Genomic DNA, 24,368 nt, shown 5'->3' with positions numbered 1-24,368 from the left:
AACTCTTCATCCATTAAAGTTTTATTATGATATTACAGCAATTCAGTCACCACTTCCAGTTCTAATTCTCTTGCTGTTTCTACCACATCTGCAGTGACTTCTTCCAGTGATATCTTGAACCCCTCAAAGTCATCTAAGAGCGTTGGAATCCCCTTCTTCCAAAATCCAGTAAATGTTGATATTCTGACCTCCTCCCATGAATCACAAATGTTTTTGATGGTATCTAGAATGGTGAATTCTTTCCAGAAGGGTTTCAATTTGCTTTGCCCAGATCCATCTGAGGAATCACTATCTATGGCAGCTATAGCCTTATGAAATTTATTTCTTAAATGATAAGACTTGAAAGTTGAAATCACTTCTTGATCCATGGGCTGCAGAATGGATACTGTGTTAATAGGCATGCAAACATTTATCTCCTTGAACATCTCCATCAGAACTCTTAGGTTATCAGGTACATTGTCAATGAATAGTAATATTTTGAAATGAATCTTTTTTTCTGAGCAGTAAGTCTCAAAAGTGTGCTTAAACTATTCTGCATGTGTCATAAACAGATGTGCTGTCATCCAGGCTTTGTTATTCCATTTATAGAGCACAGGCAGAGTAGATTTTACATCATTCTTAAGGGCCCTAGGATTTTCAGAATGGTAGATAAGCCTTGGCTTCAACTTAAAGTCACCAGCTGCTTTAGCTTCTAACAAGAGAATCAACCTATCTTTTGAAGCCTTGAAGCCAGGTATTCTCCTCTCTAGATGGCATTTTTCCCCCCAGTATAAGGCTGTTCCATCAACACTGAAAATCTGTTGTTCAGTGTAGCCACCTTCATCTATGTTCTTAGCTGGATCTTCTGGATAACTTGCTGCAGTTTCTACATCACTTTTGCTGCTTTACCTTGCCTTTTTTTTTTTTTTTTTGAGATAGGGTCTCACCATGTTGCTCAGGCTGGTCTTGAACTGACTTCAAGTGATCTTCCCCCCTTGGCCTTCTGAAGTGCTGGAATTAAAGGCTTGAGCTACCACACCTGGCCTTACTTTGCACTTTTATGCTATGGAGATGGCTTCCTTCCTTAACCCTCATGCATCAACCTTTGCCAGCTTCCACCTTTTCTTCTGCAGCTTTCTCACCTCTCAGCCTTCATAGAATTGAAGAGAATTAGGGCAGGGCCCTAAGGGAATGTTGTGGCTGGTTTGATCATCTATCCAGACCACTAGAACTTCTTCCATATCGGCAAGAAGGCTGTTTTGCTTTCTTACCATTTGTGTGTTCACTGGACTAGCACTTTTAATTTCCTTCAAGAACTTTTCTTTGTGTTCACAAGTTGGCTAACTAGTGCAAAAACCTGGCTTTTGGAATGCCTTCCTCACTAAGCTTAATCATTTCTAGCTTTTGATTTAAAGTGAGAAACAGTCAACTCTTCTGAACACTTACAGGTCATTGTAGGGTCATTAACTGGCCTAATTTCAATATTATTGTGTCTCAGGCAGTAGGGAGACCTGAGGAAAGAGAGAGTTGGGGGAATAGCTGGTCAGTGGAATAGTTAGAATTCATCCAACATTTACTGATTAAGTTTTCTGCATTATCTGGGTGCGGGTCATGGTGCCCCAGAACAATTTCAAAAGTAACATCAGTGATCACTGACCACAGCAGGTATGATAATAATGAAAAAGTTTGAAATATTACAAGAATTAACCAAAATGTGACACAGAGACACAAAGTGAGCACATGCTGTTGGAAAAATAGCGCCGGTGGACTCGCTGGATACAGGGTTGCCACAAAGCTTCAATTTTTAAAAAATGCAGTATCTGTGAAGTGCAATAAAGTGATATGCAATGAAACAAGGTGTGTCTGTGTTATAGTCTCATCCTGTTTTTTTCTTCTTGTCTACACTCACCGCCTTTGTGATCTGCAGTCACACAGTTTTAAATACCATCTGCCAATGACTCCCAAATTTGTATCTCTAGCTCAGATCTTCTAATCTCCAACCTTATATATCCAGCTGCATTTTGGACGTTGAATAGACATCTCAAACTTAAGTCCCAAACTCAACTTCTCATCTTCCCACCCAAATATGCTCCACACATAGTCTTTTCCATCTCAGGTGATGACAGTTCAATCTTACTGGTTTTTCAGGCCAAAAAGGTAGAGTCTATCTGACTCTTTTAGGAAATTCTGTTGGCTTCGCCTTCAAAACGTACCAAGAATCTGATCACTTCTCTCCATTTCTTTTGCTTCCACCCGGATCCAGGTCACCATCTTTTTGGGGATTTAGATCAATGTCGTAGCCTACTAGGGCTTCTCTGCTTCTACTCTTGACTCCACATTAGTCTCAGCACAGCAGCCAAAGTGATACTTTAAGTATCGAGATCAAATCATGAAACTTGCTCTTTTTTAAATCCTCCAGTGTCTCTCTATCACACATGAAGTTTAAGTCAGAGCCCTTAAAAGGCCTACATAGACCTACCTGATATGCTATCCCCTCCTGCCACCATTTACCTCTCAAACCTTGTCTTTTTTTTTTTTTTTTTTTTGGCAGAATCCCGCTCTGTCACCCTGGCTAGAGTGCCTTGGCATCAGCCTAGCTCACAGCAACCTCAAACTCCTGGGGTCAAGCAATCCTTCTGCCTCAGCCTCCCAAGTAGCTGGAACTACAGGCGAGCACCACCACACCCAGCTAATTTTTTCTATATATTTTTAGTTGTCCAGCTAATTTCTTTTTTTTTATTTTTTAGTAGAGACGGGATCTAGCTCTTGCTCAGGCTGGTTTTGAACTCCTGAGCTCAAATGATCTGCCTGCCTTGGCCTCCCAGAGTGCTAGGATTACAGGCATGAGCCACCACACCCGACCTCAAACCTTGTCTTATCTTTTATTTTTTTATTCATTTTTGAGATGGAGTCTTGATGTGTTACCCAGGCTGGTCTTGAACTCCTGGCCTCAGGGGATCCTCCTGCCTCAGCCTCCCAAAGTGATGGGATACAGGGGTGAGCCACCAGACCAGCTTGCTTAACCTCTTTTTCTATTCTTGTTCTCTGTGGTCTGGCTGTAGTGGCCTCCTGGAATGTATCAGACATGTTTCTGCCTGAGGGCCTTTACACTGGTTATTCTTCTGCCTGGAATACATTTTTGCTTCATTTCTTCCTTTCTAACTCCCTTTGTTCAGATGTTGCCTTCTCCATGAGGCCTAGCCTGACTACCTTATTTAAAATTGTATTAATAGTCCCCATAGCACTTCTGCTCTCCTTTCCCTGGCTCTATTTTTCCCGTAGCATTAATTTTGTGACATACTATTTAATTTACTTACATTTGTCTATCTTCCCCCTTTAAAATGTAAATTCCATAAGAGCAGGGATATTTGTTTTGTTTACTGATGAATCCCAGGCAACCTAGAATAGTTCTTTATCCAGAGCAGATAATAAATATTTGTTGAATTAATGTATTTCATAGATTAGGGGATCAAAGCACAAGATAATTAAGTTAACTTGGTTTAGCTAGTGCTATAAGTGGAAGAACTGTGATTGATTCCAAACACCTCATCTCCAGAATGACTCTCCTTTAACTCTTATACTGTATTGTCTCATTTTACTCATTTTGTGATTTGGCAGATGCAAATACAAACAAATATGAAAGGCATAGTATATGATAGTTGTGTGAGTAGAAGAGAAGGCATTTTGTGCAAGGAGAAAAACAAAGGTAGTAACATAGCAGGAATTACTTTTAAAACATTTGTATAATTATATAATTTGTATAATAAAATTATGCACCAATGTCTGAAAATACACATTGCACGTTTTTGCCTCTGTGCATGCTACTTTCTTTTTGGAATAACCTATTCATCTTTACATGTTAAATTCTATAGTTACCCATACTACAAAGCCTTTCTTGGCCTTCCTTTTTTCCCTACCCCACCTCCAAGAAAGAGCCAAAAAATAATTTGCTCCTCATATAACTACCCATTGTTCTTAATCTGTATCTGCCTAAGGGCTTTTGTCAAACTGCATAAAAATTATAATTCATTGGTACAGCTTAACTAGACTGGAAGCTTCTTAAAGGCAGGATTCTAATGGTGTCCATTGTAAACCTTGCACTTAGGAGATGTCAGTCAGTGTTGGTTGAATTGCTGTTGTCTGTTGAATACAAAAAAGAAGAAATAACATTTCAGGGTAGAGAAAGATGGAGAAGACCTGTACCCAAACTCAGTTTTTCACAAGACTGATGACTCCCTACACAGACAAAAGAGTCTGTAACTTTACATAGGTCCCAAGATCTCTGGCACTGGGCAGTGGTTAGTTTTCCCAACAACTAGCATGATCAGCCAGCATCTCAAATTCAGAATGAGAATGCCTGGTACCACGGTATTCTGATTATCTCATATCTCACAAGTGTCCGTGGAGCACCCGGGCCCTGGCATACCTCCCTGTGGGATGGTGAACAGAAAGGGGACCTATGCCTTCTCTGGTTGATCCTGGCCTTTTACATTTTCTCCAGTAAAATCTATTCTTCAGCCTAAGCCATGTCTGAAATTTGGTCCAAACCCTTAGGTAGTGACCCCTAAGAGATCCATCTGGTATATGAAAGTAATAACCATAATGGGACCCATCTGACATGACACAGGCTCTGGGACTGGCCAGAGTAGAGGCACAGAGGCAGGTGTTCCCAGGTAACTGAACTTGGTGCTTCTCCTTAACTGATTTTGTTTCTTCCTCTCTGAATGGAATTCTTAAGTGAGATAATAGAATTTCAATATGGGGACTCTAATTTCAACATGTGAGTTCCTTCAGAAAAGGAACTGTGTTTTACTCATTTTTGTAATTCTGGCATCTAGCACAGTAGATGTTTGTTCAGTGAACTTGTATGGTAAGTGAGTAAAACAGGATATTTTCGTGGAATATGTTCATACTTTTCCACTTGAAAACTATGGTATTTATTTTTCCTGGTGCTGTACACTGAAAAAGAATTATGTTTTTACTTTCATACACACCTGTTTTTGGATCATTTAGTAATGGAGTAAGACAGATTAATTTTGCTATACTGCACAGGATGAGTTAGATGGGGGAAACGTTAAAGACATGAAACCAATTGGAGACTACTATAGTGTTTGGATTTAATGATAAAGTGAATAGAGCAAGACTCTGAAGTCTTGCCCCCACAAGCCTATTAGTTGCCCTATAGGTTCCTATATTATTGTAACACTAACCTACTCTACTGTAATTGCTTATTTAATTGTCTTTCCCACAAGACACAGTCCTTGAGAGTGGGGATTCTCTCCTATTTATTGTTGTATCTTTAGTTCCTACCACATGATAGCTAGTGAATAAATATTTATTGAATGAATTAGTTTAAGGGGCAGATAATAATTGTATAGATAATTAAAAATAATCCCCTGGGAGTTTTAAGCTACCAGAATGAAATCACAAGAAATTAAATATCTATTTAATAGCAAATGGTGGAGTCTGGATTTGAACCCTGATCTGTATAACTTCAAAACTCTATGCCAGACTGCCTTTTGAAAATTAAAATTTGGTCTCATAGATATTTTCATATAGTTATGTTTGATATATTTCAAGTTTATGACAGTTTATGATACCATAGTAAGTTCTAGGCATGTAATTTTGTTGGCTTGGAATTGCTGTAATTGATTTTAGGTTTCATTTTCTCTTTTAGGGAAATCTAAAACAAATAAAAGAACAAATAGAAGATCATAAAAAACGAATAGAGAAGTTGGAGGAGTATACAAAGATGTGCATGTATGTAGACTAAAAAAATTCCTTGCAGCTTTCTTATATCTCAGAGGTCTGGTATATTCTGTACATCATATGAATGTTCCCACTATGTTATAATGTTTCCAATCCATTGTGTTTCATTTCATTGTAGATTCCTAAAGATTATACCTAACTGCATATTAAATATTTAAAATTTGAAAATATTAATGTATACCAGTGGTGAAACTTAAATTACCTTTTGGTATTGATATTTGATAATAAAAGTAATGAGTTATGTCATGAAAACTAATATAAGTTAAGTTTTCTACCACTAAGAATTTCTTTTTAATTGACATTTCTTTATTATTAAATTAAGCTCATGATGATTGCTCTGGTTATAGTGATGTATCCTTTTTCAGTATTTAGAAGTATGTATGTTTCGAATCAACAAAGAATGATCAAAATCTCTGTTGCCCATGTTTGGTCTTAGGTTTATTGTATTGTATTTTTTATTCTTTAAAAATCTATAAAGCACTACTCCATTCCTCTGCAGTGCCAGACCAAGATTTGTTATATCTGGAATTCCTATATTTTGGTTTTTCTTTTTTGCTGTATAATTTGTTGTTATTATGTAGGGATTGCTTAAAAGAGAAAAAACAGCAAGAAGAAACCCTAGTGGATGAAATTGAAAAAACAAAATCAAGAATGTCTGAAGTTAATGAAGAATTGAATCTTATTGGAAGTGAATTGCAGAATGCTGGAATTGATACCCATGAGGGAAAACGTCAGCAAAAGAGAGCAGAAGTTCTGGAACACCTTAAAAGACTGTACCCAAATTCTGTGGTAATTAGACTGAATAGTTAATTAAAACAAAAAAGCAAAGCATTCCTGTTTAGTGAAATCAGTATCTTCTTATCTGGGATCAAAAATATTACCAACATTAGGAAGCAAAATTATTTCAGAAATTTTAAAATTTTGTGTTTCTAATTTATTTGTATTTAAAATATAGCAGTAAGGCCCAGTGCAGTGGCTCGGCCTGTAATCCTAGCAGTCTGAGAGGCCAAGGTGGGAGGTCAGGAGTTCAAGACCAGCCTGAGCAAGAGTGAGACCCCCATCTCTACCTAAAATTCAAAAAATTAGCCAGGCATGGTGATACACACCTGTAGTCTTAGCTACTCAGGAGGCTGAGGCAGGAGGATCGCTTGAGCCCAGGAGTTTGAGGTTGCAGTGAGCTGTGATGATGCCAAGGCACTCGCCCGGGCAACAGAGTGAGACTCTGTCTCAAAAAGAAAACAACAACAGAAAAAAAACAATTCAGAAAAGAGAGAAGAACCTAGATACCCAAAGCACATTGTCAAAAAGCTTTAGCTAAGCTCTCACTTGCCCCTGCTGTCCAGGCCCTTAGGTGATAGGAAAGTGGATAGAATAGGAAATACTTACTCCATCAACTGCTGCTCATAGGAGATAACCATCTCAGTTCTATGGGCAAGAGAATCAAGAAAAAGTTATCCATCAGAGCAAATAAAAAGTTTGAACAGAGCTGCCCACAATAAACATAAGCAAAGTAAAAAGAATCACTATGGCAGCTATAGGTACATACGATAATAAAGAGAAAGGAAGTATTTAAAAACATTTAGAAGTCAAAGAATCCAATCTAGGTTACAGAACAAAATCCCTCATAAGTAAGTGTTTTGTGCTTGGACAATTGAATAAGAGTTTGGATTTATAAAACAAGATTCAAATATGAGGTAAAACAATAAAATGAAAATGGAAATGTAGAGCTAAGAAAACAAATCAAGAATAAACATTACTGAATAATTAATTAGCATATAATAAATAACAGACTAAGACATTTAATAAATTAGAAGTAGCAAAAAATACTAATAAATAAATTAGAAATACCAAGGAATGGGTTATATAACAGAAAATCAAATTATTGACCCAGAAGAAAGGCTTGAGATAATCACAAGTGAATGAAGGAGGAAGAGACAAAGAGATTTAAATAGAGCAAAGATAAATATGAAAGACAAATAAGGAAATATTACTGAAGTAGAACCTAACAAATAGAAGAAAGAGTCCAAAGATATAAAATTAAATCTTCAGATATTCTAGGGAATCATTGATACAGGATGGTTGACATTCAGACGTTTTCTAGTAAAGTTTAACTTCAGTCTACTTCTTGACCATTCTTCAGATCTCAGCTCAAGTAACATTTGGTGGGAAGCCTTCCCTGACTTCCTTTCTTAGACCAAACTGGTCCCTGTTACGTACTCTGAGAGCACTCTGTACTTTGTCACAGTGGATAGCTCTATTTTGTACATACATGTGATTACTGATTGTTTATATTTTTCTTCCTTAGTAGACTGAAAATTCTGTGAGGTCAGAGAGTATCTGTTTTGTTCAGTAATGTTTACCCAAGTGTCTAGCACATGGTAGATACCTGCACACAGTAGGTGCCATATAGATTCTTGTTTAATAGATAAGGGAATTGATGAATATTATTTAATTATTATAGTTTTATAAAATATTATAATACTTTGGTAAGGCTAGTCCCTCTTCATTACTCTTTTTTTTTTTTTTTTTTTTTTTTTGACAGTCTTGCTCTGTTGCCCGGGCTAGAGTGAGTGCCGGGGCATCAGCCTAGCTCACAGCAACCTCAGACTCCTGGACTCGAGGAATTCTCCTGCCTCAGCCTCCCGGGTAGCTGGGACTACAGGCATGCGCCACCATGCCCGGCTAATTTTTTCTATATATATTTTAGTTGCCCAGCTAATTTTCTTTCTATTTTTAGTAGAGACGGGGTCTCGCTCTTGCTCAGGCTGGTCTCGAACTCCTGAGCTCAAACGATCCGCCCGCCTCGGCCTCCCAGAGTGCTAGGATTACAGGCGTGAGCCACCGCGCCCGGCCTCCTCTTCATTACTCTTTTCTTAAATGAAGTGTGACAGCTAAATGGACATTTCATAATGAAGCTTAGTCTATTTGAATGAGACTCCATTAAATTATGTATATAATTTTATTAGTTTTTGTCTATTCTACTTTGTTACAGTAGAAAACAGTGAATTATATGTTCCTCACTAATGTATTTGTTTTTCTTTCCTTTTTTGAAACATGCTAAGTTTGGAAGACTGCTTGACCTGTGTCATCCTATTCATAAGAAATACCAGCTGGCTGTTACTAAGCTTTTTGGCCGGTACATGGTTGCCATTGTTGTAACCTCTGAAAAGGTAGCAAAAGATTGTATTCGATTTCTGAAGGAGGAAAGAGCTGAACCTGAGACATTCCTTGCTCTAGATTACCTTGATGTAAGAAATTTGTAATGTTTGGTATTTAATAATGATAAAATCTTGTCTGCTAAAATATGTCTTTATTGTCTAAAACTATGGCAGTGATTGAAAAAAGTCATAGTGTGGATGCCAGTTAGCCAGTCATTCAAATCGCTGGTATTAAATGTATTGGCAGGCAAAGAATAATATCAAGTGACTGCTATCTTTCTTGGCATCATATCATTTCTTCTAGTTTGGCCATAATTCTAACTTGGTAACTTTGATGCCATTGTTCTAGCAGTGTAACCACTCTACCTTCTAGCCAGCAATATATTTTGTTCTATAGCAAAGTTTAGGGGATGAATAAGATGTATGGTCTGTTGGTGAGATGTCAACTCAGTCTTGATTGTAAATATTTGATCCAGCGTGTTAGTTGTTGGTGGAGGAGGCTAAATTTTGAGCTTTGAGGTATGTATTGAGACATCTTAGAATATCTCAAGTCTAAATTCCTGAAGCAGGAACTCTGTCGTATCATGATTGAAATCCTTCAGTGATTTTGAATTGCCTACTAAAACAGTGGTCCCAGACAATTTTTCCATGGGTGGAGGCAGAGCTCAGGTGGTGATGTGAGCAATGGGGAGCAGCTGTATATACAGATGAAGCTTCACTTGCTCATCAGCTGCTCGCTTACCTCCTGCTGTGTGGCCTGGTTCCTAACAGGCCATGGACTGGTACAGGTGTGCAGCCCCAGGGTTGGTGACTGCAGTACTAAAGATCCTGAGTTGCAGGCATTATGTGTAGTGGTTAAGAGCACATGCTTTAGAGTTAATAGCCCTGAGGTTGAATCTCAGCCCTAGTTCTAATTAACTTTCACTAATTTGTTCTTAATTTTTCTGAGCTTCAGTTTCTTCCTCTATGAAGTGGAGGAATTAGTCCTTACCTTATTGGATTTTATTGCAAGGAATCATTACATGTATAGTACCTGACACAGTGCCTGCGAAGAGGAGGAGCTTAGCAAATGCTAGCTGGTGTTACTAATGGTCCAAACCTGCCTTTTTTTACTTCCACCCTTTTGCTTATACCTTCTGTCCACTAAAACTTCTTACCCTAATTCATCTGCCTATTAAAATCCTGTTTTATTCATTCCTTACTTGAGACTTTTTTTAAGGCAAATTTGTTTTTTAAAAGATCTTAGGTAGAAGTATATCAAATATAGAGGGAATACTACTTCTGAATGCCCAAATCCTTAATAATAACTACTTTAGATTGTTTCCATATACTCAGTTTATATAAATTTATATTCCCAAGTATACGTATACATATTTTGGTTCTTTATAAGGTTTTGCTTTGTTTTCTTTTACAAAGTGAAGATCTTACTTGCTGGTTTTCAGCAATACATTGCAGATATACTTTTTTGATCTATTTACAGACCCAACCTAAAAGTCATGTCTAAGAAAGTCTAAAAGCATTCCCGATCATTTAAGCATAAAGTGGTTTTTTAAGTTCCATAGTGTTGGGCTGCTCTTTTTTTTTTTTTTTTTTTTTTTTTTTTTTTTTGAGACAGAGTCTCACTCTGTTGCCCCGGCTAGAGTGAGTGCCGTGGCGTTAGCCTAGCTCACAGCAACCTCAAACTCCTGAGCTCAAGCGATCCTCCTGTCTCAGCCTCCCGAGTAGCTGGGACTACAGGCATGCACCACCATGCCCGGCTGATTTTTTCTATATATATTTTTAGCTGTCCATATAATTTCTTTCTATTTTTAGTAGAGGTGGGGTCTCGCTCTTGCTCAGGCTGGTCTCGAACTCCTGAGCTCAAACGATCCGCCCACCTCGGCCTCCCAGAGTGCTAGGATTACAGGCGTGAGCCACCGCGCCCGGCCTGGGCTGCTCTTTTGACACATATCTTTTGACATATATTTTCCACTAGATTTCATGATTTTGAAAACATGGAGCACTTCTCATGGTTTTGTCTCAACTAGTTAGTGACAGAATTAAATCTGAAAATTATATCTTCTGACTTTTGAAGTTTTTGGGTTTTTAAAAAAATATTGCATGATCCAATGGTGGAACAGAGCTCATCATGCTCTTGTCAAACTTTTATTGTATATGAGTACATATTGTTAATCTTTTGCTGCCAGGATTATATATGTTTTGTGAGAAAGAATGTAGTGAACACTTGGTTTTTATTTTAGTGTATCTAATATATTAAGTATTTTTTGAACCTTTTAGATCAAGCCAATCAATGAAAGACTGAGGGAGATTAAAGGCTGTAAAATGGTGATTGATGTCATAAAGACTCAGTTTCCTCAGCTGAAGAAAGTGATTCAGTTTGTTTGTGGAAACGGCCTTGTTTGTGAGACTGTGGAAGAAGCAAGGCATATTGCATTCGGTGGACCTGAAAGACGGAAAGTAAGAAAAGAGGCTTTGATTGTACTTTTGGATAAACTGAAGCAGTATTTATAAGACTAACATATCACATATACATATTGACACACAAATTTTTATGTGCTTTTTGTATGTCCTCTTTTATAAGGAAAACCAACATAGAACCTAAGGTGGTTATGGCTCTGGTAGTTTATATAATATTCAGTTGAGTTTTTAAAAAATTAACTTGTGTAGCATTTTTGAACATCATAACTTATATTTGGGAAATTAGATTTATAGTAATAATATCCTAAAGCAGTTAATTTTTTATTTTATATGGAACCCTGGATATATGTGTCTTTGAATACTAGGAAGGATTTTAGGTGCTTACATTCTGGGTTAATTCTTCCATAGCTTAATGGATATACTAACTGTCCTTTTACACAGTCAAGGTTTAACACATTTGAATTTATAGAAAGCACCATTGAAATGAGATTGCTGAATATTGGTCTCTCAAGGGAATAATTTTGGTTTCAAAAATAAATATTGTTTTACTCTCAGTTGAATAGAGTTTATATTTAGTTGAGCTATGTTAAACTCCTCAAATTATCTGACATAGTTTTTTTTAAAACTACATTTGTGATGAAGCATAACAGAGTGCTTAAGGGCCTAAGTTATGAAGTAAAACCAGTGATGTTGCTTTAGTAATTATGTGACTTTAGGCAAGTTTCTAAACCTCTAATTTTAGTTTTCTCATCTAAAATTGAGGAAATAATAATGCCTATTTCATAGGGTTATGAGGATTGAATTAAGTAGTAACATGCAGAATTGCTGCGTCCGGCTCAGCACAGGGAACTCAAAATCAAGCAGCTCCCGCAGAAATGGAGACAAAGTAGCCAATTATCAGGACAAGTGGTCACGGGGGACTCAATGCTTCTAAGAGCAAAGAGCCCCATCCTTGGTGCACACATTGCTTTTATTGGTACAAGTCAAGAAGGAACAAGGGAACTCAAGGGCAGGAAACAGATGGCCGTTTACTCCCCAGTCTCTATATTTTGAGAATGCTCTGTTCAAAGAACATTCCCAGACCTCCTACATGACTGCAGGCACTGGAGACATGGCTGTTTACTTCAGCTTCTCAGTCTGCTGACCAGATGGCTTTCCGTCAGGTCGGACTCGGCTTTCCTTCATCCACACCTGTTCAGCATCAAGGAAACAGCCAGCTCACAGTTCCTGCTCCTACACAGAGCCTAGCAAATGGCTCTCAAAAAGTGGTTGTCATTTTATTATTTACCAGTCAACTAACACATTTAGTCTGGAATGTGCAGAATTGCAAATTATCACAGAGCAAGCTATTTTTATGAGACATAAGGATTTCCAGAGTTAAATTTATTGACTTATCAAACATGATTAATTTTTCATACATTTTGGTGCTTCTGTCAGTAATAATCTTAATACAATCACTGTCATTGATTTCAACATATTAAATTTAGGCAGATGTAATAAGTGAACTATTAAGGTATCTTTCTTATTTTCCTACCTAATTAACTATACTGAAATTGACTTTTTTTTTTTTTTTTTTTTTACTTTTTAAAAATTTTTTGGTAGAAATGGGGTCTTGCTTGGTTGCTCAGGCTGGTCTCAAACTCCTGGCCTCAAGCGATCCTCCCGCCTCAGCCTCCCACAGTGCAGGGATTTTAGGTGTGAGCCACTGTGCTAGGCTGACGCCACGGCACTCTAGCCTGGGCAACAGAGCAAGACTCTGTCTCAGGAAAAAAAAAAAAAAAAAGAAAGCATTTTCCCTGTGTTTTAAATTGGGTAAAACAATTGGATGGATGTCACATTTTCACAGAACAGGAATTCATTTTCCTTGCCATTGCTGCTAGTATCAGGTAGAGATCTGGTGGTCTTCCAAAGGAGCCACTGCAGACCTACTGAGCAAACTCATTGCCACACTAACAGCTAGGAGGAAAGAGACCCCTCCAGGGCTTTCCAAAAATAATAAGCTTGTTTGTGTCCCTTGAGGAGTAATCCAGGTGCTAAGGATGGTAGCTCAATATTATAGGAGTCTAGGTTCTTGTTATAATGACTATGGAGCCACCATACAGACCCTGGAATGCCTACTCCTGGAATTCCATTTTGTGAAAGAGAAATAAACTTAGTTTTCTGTTAAATGTACTAATTTATTCTAACTAGTACCTCAGAGAAGATAGGGTAAAAGCCTTTACCCCCTCAGGAAGTCTTCCATGGACTTACAGGCAGGGTTGGAACCCCCGAGTTTAATGCTTCCAGGTTACTCTGATTATGTTTCTACTATCTTTTCATCACTTCATTTTGTAATGATATGTTTATATATTTTTCCCTACTAGCATGAGTCCCTGAGGGTCAGCATCATTTCTCTCATTCTAGTCCGTAGTGTAGAATGTCTCAAACACAGCAGTCTCGCAGTCTTGAATGAAGGAATAAATAAAACTCCTATTTTGTTGGCTTTTTAAATGTGTCAGCTCACATTACATGGTTTTAGTCCTTCACAGGTGGTCTCCTGCTTTGTTTCTAATTAATTAGAAACATTTGCAAAACATTGAGAATTGATTTCGTTTATTCCCTAAAGCATATGCTCACAGGACTATAAACTTGAGGCTATTTTATACCTTGACTCCATTTAAATTTTTTTTTTGGTCCCTTTTCATATCTGTTCTGGAGAATGTGATAATTTTGGTAATGTAAAGTTATAAGGCCATTTCATAATATGCCATTGACATGTAAGTTAGATTCTTCGAAATACATATTAAATATTTCTATTCTTAGTTTTTGGTTCTCAATAATTGTATATGTTTGGAACTAGTATACAACTTATTTTGAACCTTTGTGATTGTTGCTAATTTGTTGCCTGGAAGTGTTTTGGGCCTTGGTAAAGTGGGTTTTATATTTGTGGTTTGTTTATTCATTGATGTCCCCTTATAAACTAGGTATTTTATTAGTAAAGTTCAGTAAGTGGTTTTTTCATCTACAAATTCTCAGCTGTAAAAATTGCCACATTATGTTCTGATTTTTTATCTTTATGTATATTTCTCTAAGGTAATATATTTTTAATTTTACAGACAGTAGCTCTTGATGGAACATTATTTTTAAAATCTGGGGTGATCTCTGGAGGGTCAAGTGATTTAAAATACAAGGCTAGATGCTGGGATGAGAAAGAGTTAAAGAATCTAAGAGATAGAAGAAGTCAGCTAATCCAAGAGCTAAAGGTAAATCTATGACATAAAAGTTATAAAATACTAAGTAGAATAATTGTGTGGGTTTTTTTGGTGATAACAGTGCCATGCCTGTAGTTTAAAAAATTCAAATAATGCAGAATGGAATAAAGTTAAAAAAATAAAAATCCTTTTCTTCCCTTTTCTTACATCTCAGTGGTATTTGCTAAACAGTTTGATACACAGCTCCTAGAAATTTTCTTTGTATAAGCAAGTATATGTATTATTTTTCCTATTTTCTTTGTTTATAATAGACTTTGGCTACAAATAGTATTTGCAACAAGCTTTTTCATTCAATATAACATGACCTGTTTTCATTTTAGCATATAAAAAGTTACTTTTAATGAATCCTGCTTGCCTGGTAATAGAATTTATTTATTTAACCAGTCTCCTATTGAAGGACATTTGTTTTCTGCTGTTAAAAATGTTGCAGCATTAAATATTCTTTAGAGAGGGAGAATAACATAGTGCCTAAGAGTATAAATTCTGTTGCCAAGCTACCTGGGTTTGAATCCTGGCTCTGCCACTTACTAGTAGTATGACCTTGGGCAAATTACCTAACACCTTTATAGCTTAGTTTCCCCATCTGTAAAATGGGGATAATAAAGACACTTTCCTTTTATGGTTATAAGGATTAAATCAATACAGATAAAATACTTAAAGCAATTTCTGGCATACGAAGAAATATATAAATTTTTGTTCTTATTATTGTTATACATTTGTTTGTTATAAATGTATCTCTAAGATGAATTTACCTGAAGTAGAATTTCTGGGTCTAATAATATGTGTATTTAAAATGTTGATAGATATTGTTAAATTCTCATCAAAAGAAAACTTATAGTAGAGTGTACATGTCCCTAGATTGCAACACTGGATATTAGCAAATATATTAATCTTTGCCAGTCTCCTTGGTAAAAAAGCGTAACCCAATTGTTTGATATGCATTTCTTAAATTATAACTAAGGTTGAGCATTTCCTCATGTATTTATTGGTTCTTTGTAATTTTTTCTTCTGTGAACTACTTATTTATTTTCTGCACACATTTTTCTAGTAAATGGTTATTTTATTACCTATTTTGAGAGTTATTTATATAAGTAAATTAGTCCTTAGTCATATATGTTATAAATATTTTGTTTGACTTTTTAGTTGGCTTTAATTGGGGTACCAATTTTATGTAATTTTATTGGTATATAAATTGGTATAAATTTATATACCAATTTTAAGTATAATTTGATAAGTTTTGACAAATATATGTAGTCATGTAACCACCACTGCAATCATGATATAGAACATTTCCGGCACCCCTCAAAATTCCTTTGGGCTCCTTTTCAGTTGTTTCTTCTTCTGGACTCCTTGGGGCCCTAGCAACCCATCTGCTTTCTGTTATCATAATTTTTTCTCTTCTAGACTTTCATATAAATGGAATCACAGTAAGTAGTCTTTTGTGTTGTGCTTCCTTCACTTAGCCTAAAGTTTTTGAGATTCATGTCATGTGTATCAAAAGTTTATTTCTTTTTATTGCCAAGTAGCTGTTTGACATTGATATTGTTCTTTTTGTCATACATGTTTTTAATCTTTAGCCAAATTTATTAATATTTTATAACTTCTGGATTTTAGAATGTATCATACTTTGAAGATCACAAAAGAAACTCAGTAACACTTCTTTCTGGTGCTTTCGCATATTTAACATTTATATTTGTTATTCATTTGGAATTTATTTGGATGACTAAGGATCCAGCTTTATTTTTACCAACTGACTTGCCATTTTATAAAAGTATAATTTGCTGAATATTGTAATTCCCCCATTTACTTGAAATGCCAAATTTAACAGACACTAAATAGAATGCTTTCAGATTATTTTTCTTTTCCTTTTTTTTTTTTTTGAGACAGAGTCTTGCTCTGTTGCCTGGGCTACAGTGCCGTGGGGTCAGCTTAGCTCACAGAAACCTTGAACTCAGGGGCTCAAGCAAGCAATCCTCTTGCCTCAGCCTCCCGAGTAGCTGGGACTACAGGCATGCACCACCATGCCTGGCTAATTTTTCCTATATATTTTTAGTTGTCCGGCTAATTTCTTTCTATTTTTAGTAGAGATGGGGTCTCGCTCTTGCTCAGGCTGGTCTCAAACTCGTGACCTTGAGCGATCCTACCGCCTCGGCCTCCCAGAGTGCTAGGATTACAGGCCTGAGCCACCTCACCTGGCTGGGATTATTTTTCTTATCTTTCTTCCTTGGTGTGTGCGAATTACCAGTTTTTGATTTAAGGAGATATTCTCACACAGTTACTTGACTAATTTTAATCTTTTTCAGAAGCATAAGACTTGACTACATTTTATGTTTTGGTCTAAGGTGTAGAAATATTCAGCTTTTAAACATTTTACAAATTTAGGCCTAGGCACGGAGAAAGTTCTTGGAAGATGGCAACTTGAAATCAATCTTCCTTCCTATCTATGTCCATACTAAGGTCCCATCTGGGTGTCTCACCTGAACCAGTGACAGCTAGGTAGGGATGATGTTTTGGGTTCTGAGAGAGGCCTGTGGGAAAAACTAATACAGGGCTTTCTCAATTTTGATTTGTGAAGAGCACTTGTAGAAGAATCAGGACATAGGGGAATCCTAGGGCTGAGTTAAACATTTGTCCCATGTGAGTAAGCCTGGTCTTGAACCCCATAAAGCTAAATATTAGCTGAATTGGTAGGTTATAGCCTCCCTATTCCTGAGTTTGAGAGAGTTCAGGGAGACCAGAGAGACATCTTTTCCTCCATGTCAGTGGGGTACTGACAGTCTTCTGTTGTAATTGCTGGCCCTAAGGTATAGAGAATGCTTGTGGGGCTGCTGCTATTTAGGGTACATTAATTCCCAGACCTGATCCTCAGTGGGCAAAGAAATGCATAAATGTATCTGAGGTGTTCCAGGAACCAGTCAATAACTTGAGCAAAAAAGGTAAAGGAGCATTAAGGAGATTCCATGTAGTGTCAACCCTCCTCCTGCCACCCACACACAAAAAAATTTAAAAAGGCTTTTTGGAACTAAAAAATATGTTTCTTAACTATAGAATTCAGTAGATGAATTGAAGGAGAGGCCATTGTCAAGAACCAAATTAGTAACCTGGTAGACCAAGTCGAAAAAGCATCTCAATGAGAAGAACAAAATTACAAAGATAAATCATGAGGAAAATAGAGACTTAGCAGATAGACTCAGGAGACTTCATGAGAGAATAATAAATTCTTGGAAGGAGGAGAAGGAACACAGAAGTGGAGAAAATCAAATAAAAAAGAAGAAAATTTCTAAGTATCAACCTTGGTTTACCAATGAAAGGACACACATAGTTCTATGTAAGTTTGGTGAGAAAAGGCCCACAGAACACCTAGGTTATAGAAGCAATGCTAAAACTACATCCCCCTTCAAGAAAAATTCTTTATCGGATTAAAAAAATCAAGCTTGTATCAGGCTACAAAACTGGATGGGACTATGGAATACCTACAGGGAAAAGGACTATAACCCAAGATACCATTTACCTTCTAGAAATCTGTATATAAGCAAATTCAGAGAGTATATCATTCATATACCCCATGTGACAAAAAAATTAGAGAAAACACTATAAACAGCACATAAATTAGAACAGACCTAATTATAATAAATGAATAGTGCTAAACTAACTTAGCAAAACTGGGAGATAGAGGTGGTGTTATTGGCTGTTAAACTCCTCGGTTTTTGTCTTCTGATCAAAGAACAAAAGCAAGAGATAGTTTCCTCATCAATAGAGTGAGGATAATAATACCACCTATTTCATAGCATTGTTAAGAGGATTAAGTTAATAAATGCAAACTGCATAGAACAATAAGTGCTTAATAAATTTGAGATATTTAAATATCTATGAAACACTGATATAAAACTGATCATATGCTTAGCCAGAACAGAAACCTCAACAGTTTTTTTTTTAAAGTAGAGGTTTTTATAGGTCACCTTGATCATAATTTAATGAAATTACAAATAGTGACCAAAAATACCTTTATCTACATAGAATTAAGAAGTGTATTTGTAGGTAGTTTTGGGATCAAAGAAGTAATCAAAAGGTAAATTACAAAATGTCTTGAAAATGGTGAATAGGAACATACTGTCTACCATTATCTTTGAGACAGAGTAAAAGCTACATTAAGAAGAAATTACCTTTATTATTAAAAAAGAAAGATGAAATATAAGGAAAATCATCACTCACCTTAAGAAATTAGAACAACCAGCCAGGCTCAGTGGCTCATGCCTATAATCCTAGCACCCTGGGAGGCCGAGGCAGGAGGATTGCTTGAGCTCAGGAGTTCAAGACCAGCCTGAGCAAGAGCGAGACCATGTCTCTACTAAAAATAGAAAAATTAGCCAGGCATCCTGTCACTCTCCTGTAGTCCCAGCTACTTGGGAGGCCGAGGGAGGAGGATTCCCTGAGCCCAGGAGTTTGAGGTTACAGTGAGCTGTGACTGGGCCAGTGCACTCCGGCCAAGGACTCTGTCCCCCTCCCCCCAAAAGAAAAGAAATTAGAACAATCACAGAATAACAACAAAGTTTAAAAAGGAATTTTTTTATGCTGACAGAAAATTCAAAATAGAAAAGGAACAAATGGATCTAAAAGCTGGTTCTTATGAAAGACTAATAAAATAAACTCTTTGCAACCCTAATGAAAGAAAAGCTAGAAGCAAACATATGATCAGGAGTGAAACATTAAAATGTTAATAATTTTTTAAAAGTCTAACATGCAAATAACTATAGTTTTAAAAATTGAAAATCTGGAAGAAATTAGTGACTTTCAGAAAATATAAATTTACCAAGATTGAACAAAAAAAAGTGGGACACTTGAAAAGATAGGAAGCAGTGTGGTTGGCTGGTCCAGTTTCTATCCACAACTTCCTTGCTTGTCTCTATTATAGGAATGTGAAAAACTAAAGCAACTTGATTTCCCAAGTTTCCCTGTATCTAGGGGTAACCATGTGACAGTTTTGACCAATGAGATAAATCAAAGTGTTGGTGTTACCTTTGCATTTTCTTCCTGCGTAGAACATGGTCAGGAAGCCTGGAGATGGAGTAGCAATCTTGCATCTATAAAAAAGCAAGTGTGAGGATAAAAGCCATTGTACTAAGGAGCTGGAAGCTGGGTAGTTGGATGCCATTATTGAGCCACCGCATCACTTTATATTTGTGTGAAGAAAAAAACCCTGTATTTTTAAAGCCACTGTTAGTTGATCTGCCACTGAAAAAAGGTTTCAGAAATATAAAATGGTGTAGCTGCTATGAAAAATAGTATGGTGGCTCCTCAAAAAATTAAAAATAGAATTACCATATGATCCAGCAATTCTGCTTTGGGGTATATACCTAAAAGAATTGAAAGCAGGGTCTCAAAGAGATATTTTACACCTGTGTTTATAGCACCATTATTCACAATAGCCAAAAGGTAGAAGCAGCTGTGTCTATCAACAGAAGAATTGATAAACAAAATGGTATATACATACAATGGAATATTATTCAGCATTAAAAAGGAATGAAATTCCGGCATATGCTATAACATGGATGAACTTCAAGGACTTTATACTAAGTGAAATAAGCTAGTCAGAAAAGGACAAATACTGTCTGATTCCACAAACGAATGTGAGGTACTTAGAGTAGTCCAATTCATAGAGACAGAAAGTAGACCAGTGGATGCCAGGGGCTGAAGGAGGGGAGAATGAGTAATTGTTAAACAATTCTAGATCATAGAAAAAGATAGAAACTTCCCAGCCCTTTTATAAAGGCAGTACAACTTTAATATCCCTTATGAGTATAAATGCATAATTTCTAAATAAAATGTCAGTACTGTGTAGAGAATTCAGCAATGTAGTAAGAGAATACATCTGATTGGATAGAATTTGTTTCACAAATGTATGGATGTTTCAATTAAGCAGTAAACGTAATGCATTACATCAAGGCAGGAGAAAAGTGATATGATTGTGTGTAAAAAAGACATTTGATAAAATTCAGCAACTAGTTCTAATTAAAATACTAAGTAAAAGAGTAATGGTAGGCCGGGCGCGGTGGCTCACGCCTGTAATCCTAGCACTCTGGGAGGCCGAGGCGGGTGGATCGCTCGAGGTCAGGAGTTCGAGACCAGCCTGAGCAAGAGTGAGACCCCGTCTCTACTAAAAATAGAAAGAAATTATATGGACAACTAAAATATATATATACAAAAAAATTAGCCGGGCATGGTGGCTCATGCCTGTAGTCCCAGCTACTCGGGAGGCTGAGGCAGTAGGATCGCTTAAGCCCAGGAGTTTGAGGTTGCTGTGAGCTAGGCTGATGCCACGGCACTCACTCTAGCCCGGGCAACAGAGTGAGACTCTGTCTCAAAAAAAAAAAAAAAAAAAAGAGTAATGGTAGAAATTATTTAAATAAAATAAATAGCTCTTATTCAAAATTAACAGAAATAATTACTTAAGTGGTGAGAACACTAAAACTATTTTAGTTAAAATTAAGAAGTAAGCCAGGCACAGTAGCTCATGCCTGTAATCCCAGCACTTTGGGAGGCCGAGGTGGGAGGATCACTTGAGGCCAGGAGTTTGAGATCAGCCTCAGCAACATAGACCCATCTTTACAAAAAACAAAAAAATTAGCTGGGCATGGTGGTGTGTGCCTATAGTCCCAGCTACTTAGGAGGCTAAGGCAGGAGGATCGGTTGAGTCCAGGAGTTTGAGGTTGCAGTGAGCTATGATGACACCACTATACCATAGCCCAGGCAACAGATGGAGACCCTTTCTTGAAAGAAAGAAAAAACTTGAGAAGTGGGTAGCTGTTTATCACCATTAATACTCAGTGTGGTCTTGGAAATTACAATAAATAGAGTTAGGCACAAAATGAAATAATTTATATAAATCTTCGAAAACAAAGGATAAACTATTGCTGATGATAAGATTACAGTTTAAAAGCTACTAGATTTAATAAGATAGTATGAGGGCTATATAAATAAACAAAAATCTATAGTTTTTCTTGATACTATCAAGAAGCATCTAAAATGGGGAAAATATTCTGCTCACAATAGGAGTAAGCATAAATGTAAAGGCACAGTAATTATTTTAGAAAACTAAATCTTAAGGACGTAAAACAACAGAAAGGAAAAACTTACTATATTCGTGGGTTGGAAGTCCAATTAAAATACAACTTCAGGCCGGGCGCGGTGGCTCACGCCTGTAATCCTAGCACTCTGGGAGGCCGAGGTGGGCGGATCGTTTGAGCTCAGGAGTTCGAGACCAGCCTGAGCAAGAGCGAGACCCCATCTCTACTAAAAAATAGAAAGAAATTATATGGACAGCTAAAAATATATATAGAAAAAAATTAGCCGGGCGTGGTGGTGCATGCCTGTAGTCCCAGCTACTCGGGAGGCTGAGACGGAAGGATCGCTTGAGCTCAGGAGTTTGAAGTTGCTGTGAGCTAGGCTGACGCCACGGCACTCACTCTAGCCTGGGCAACAGAGTGAGACTCTGTCTCAAAAAAAAAAAAAAAAAATACAACTTCAATGCAATTTTAATTAAAATACTACCAAGGATTTTTCAATTGAAAAATGATTTTCTAATTTTTACAAATGAAGAATTTCCTGAGACTAGTCAAAAAATGTTACAAAAGAGAATGAAGTAGGACTTCCCTTACTGGCCTGCAGAATACTGTGAAAAGCCATTGTAATCAAGTTGAGATAGCATCAGTAAGGGAATGGACAAAGTAATGAAACAATAGGAATTCTAGAAATAGAGCCCACTATATTTGACAATTCAGTATTCAACAAAGATGATTTAGTTCAGTGGGAAAAGGACAGGTTATTTAATAAGTGGTATTGGCACATCTGGAGAAATTAATTTTGTGCCCCATCTATGACTTACATAAAGATAAATTCCAGATGGGATAAGAACTTAAATGTACTGTAAAATAATTTTTAAATGAAGATAAAAGCTATTGTATACATTCTTAAAAGAAGTTTTAAATGAAGATCATAGGTTCTGTCCTAAAGAACTCTTTTATAAGTTGGCATGAAAAAGACATGGTAGAAATACCTTGGCTAAAAGAAGAAATTCATATGGCTAGTAAACATTAGGAAATGCTCAATATAGAATATAGTATTTGAGGGAATACAAATTAAGATTACTTTATGCCTATCAATAAGACTTGGAAAAATAAATATATATATAATGTTTATTGCTGGTGGAGATGTAAGGAAAAGAGTACTCATACATTATTTATAGAAATGTGAATTGTTATAGTTTTTGGGAAACAATATCAGCTATTAAAATAAAAATATGAACTCCTTTGACCCATCAGTCTCAACCCTGGGGAATCTATGGCATGGAAACAAAAACAATAGTCCCTGAGAGTACACGTGCAGGTACGCTGTTGTAGCATTGTTTGTGGTGGCAAAAACCTGAAAACAAAGTGAATGGCCATCATTAAGAGAATAGTTGAATAATTTTCATACAGACTCTGGGATAATATGCAACCATTAAAAGGATGATTTTAGAGCTTTATTGACTGACTTCTGTGAGTGACCAAATAAGAAAAGCAAGATGCAGAAAAGCATGTTCCATGTGACTTAAATTTGCATAAAAGCCCTGATAAAGCCAGTAGACATAGGTGAATATACATACACATATATTTGTATATCATAAGGACTTGGAGAAAAACAAAATCTAGGGAGTTAATTTAGTTAAATGATAAGGTAAGCAAAGGAAGAAAGGAATGGAGGAGGCAAGCAAAAAGACAAGGATGTACTGAAAGCAAGGCAGTGTGTATCATATGATCCCATGTATGCCAATAATTCAAGTTGGGTGGAACACACCTTCCTCATTCTTCATTTTTCTTGACAGTTCTTTTCTGTTAATGGTTACTTTTTGAAGAAGCTGTATTGCATCTTGGTTACTCCAGATGGCTACTGTACTTAATTGCTTAGTCTCCTGTAGGAAGAAGGGGAAGTAAATGGGTGTGGTTGTATGTAAAAACCAGTGAATTATTGCATATGAAAACACTTTGAAAAGTGAAAGAAAAACAAATTTTAAAAAAGTGAAAGTGCTTTTCTATTATAAAATATTCTCATATGTTTCTTTCTTTCTAGAATTTAATGAAGACACTCCGCAAGGAAACAGATCTGAAACAAATACAGACTCTAGTACAAGGAACTAATACACGACTCAAATATTCTCAAAGTGAACTAGACATGATTAAAAAGAAGCACCTTCCTGCTTTTTACCGGGTAATAAAGACTTACATAAAATTCGATGGAAGTTAGAGACAGAATGTATTAACAGAATTTCAGGAATTACATTTGTATAGCACCATGTAATCTTTAGATACTTTACCCCATGATTGAGATTATAAATTCTAGTCCTTTAATTATTTTGTGGTATTTAATCTTCTTATCCAGCTGAATTAATCTTATCTCATGGATTCCTCTTTTATTCTAAAAGACACTTATCACGTTTTTGACTTTACTATATAAAGCTAAATAAGCCATAATTAAAAAGAAAATTTTCTTTTGTTATTAGGAACAATCTCAGCTACAAAGTGAACTACTAAATATTGAGTCTCAATGTACTATGTTGAGTGAAGGAATCAAAGAACGACAACAAAGAATTGAAGAATTTCAAAAAAAGATAGATAAGGTCATGAATATTACATTTATTACTAAATGGCATATATAATTCTAGACCAGATACCAGATTTAGGGCTTCTTGAATATGTGCTAAAGCAAAGGAGGTTGATAGGTAATAATGCCCTATCAGAAATAACACATAAGCTCGTTT

The 24,368-nt window shown here is 36.4% G+C and overlaps 1 protein-coding gene across 2 annotated transcripts in view; it reads left to right on the top strand.

The window, feature by feature from the left end:
• SMC1B (structural maintenance of chromosomes 1B) overlaps positions 1-24,368 on the top strand; it is a 78,037-nt gene that overhangs the window by 23,205 nt on the left and 30,464 nt on the right. For both annotated transcript variants that reach the window (XM_069490792.1, XM_069490791.1), the window contains exons 8-14: positions 5,657-5,739; positions 6,330-6,537; positions 8,811-8,996; positions 11,184-11,363; positions 14,420-14,566; positions 23,681-23,818; positions 24,111-24,227. In XM_069490792.1, the coding sequence (XP_069346893.1) occupies positions 5,657-5,739; positions 6,330-6,537; positions 8,811-8,996; positions 11,184-11,363; positions 14,420-14,566; positions 23,681-23,818; positions 24,111-24,227 (1,059 nt within the window). The remainder of the gene's footprint in view (positions 1-5,656; positions 5,740-6,329; positions 6,538-8,810; positions 8,997-11,183; positions 11,364-14,419; positions 14,567-23,680; positions 23,819-24,110; positions 24,228-24,368) is intronic.

The sequence above is a fragment of the Eulemur rufifrons genome, chromosome 16, assembly GCF_041146395.1.
Source record: "Eulemur rufifrons isolate Redbay chromosome 16, OSU_ERuf_1, whole genome shotgun sequence".
Taxonomy (NCBI): Eukaryota; Metazoa; Chordata; class Mammalia; order Primates; family Lemuridae; genus Eulemur; species Eulemur rufifrons.
Note: the sequence above shows the minus strand (reverse complement) of the source record. Positions and strands in the feature narration are given on the sequence as shown.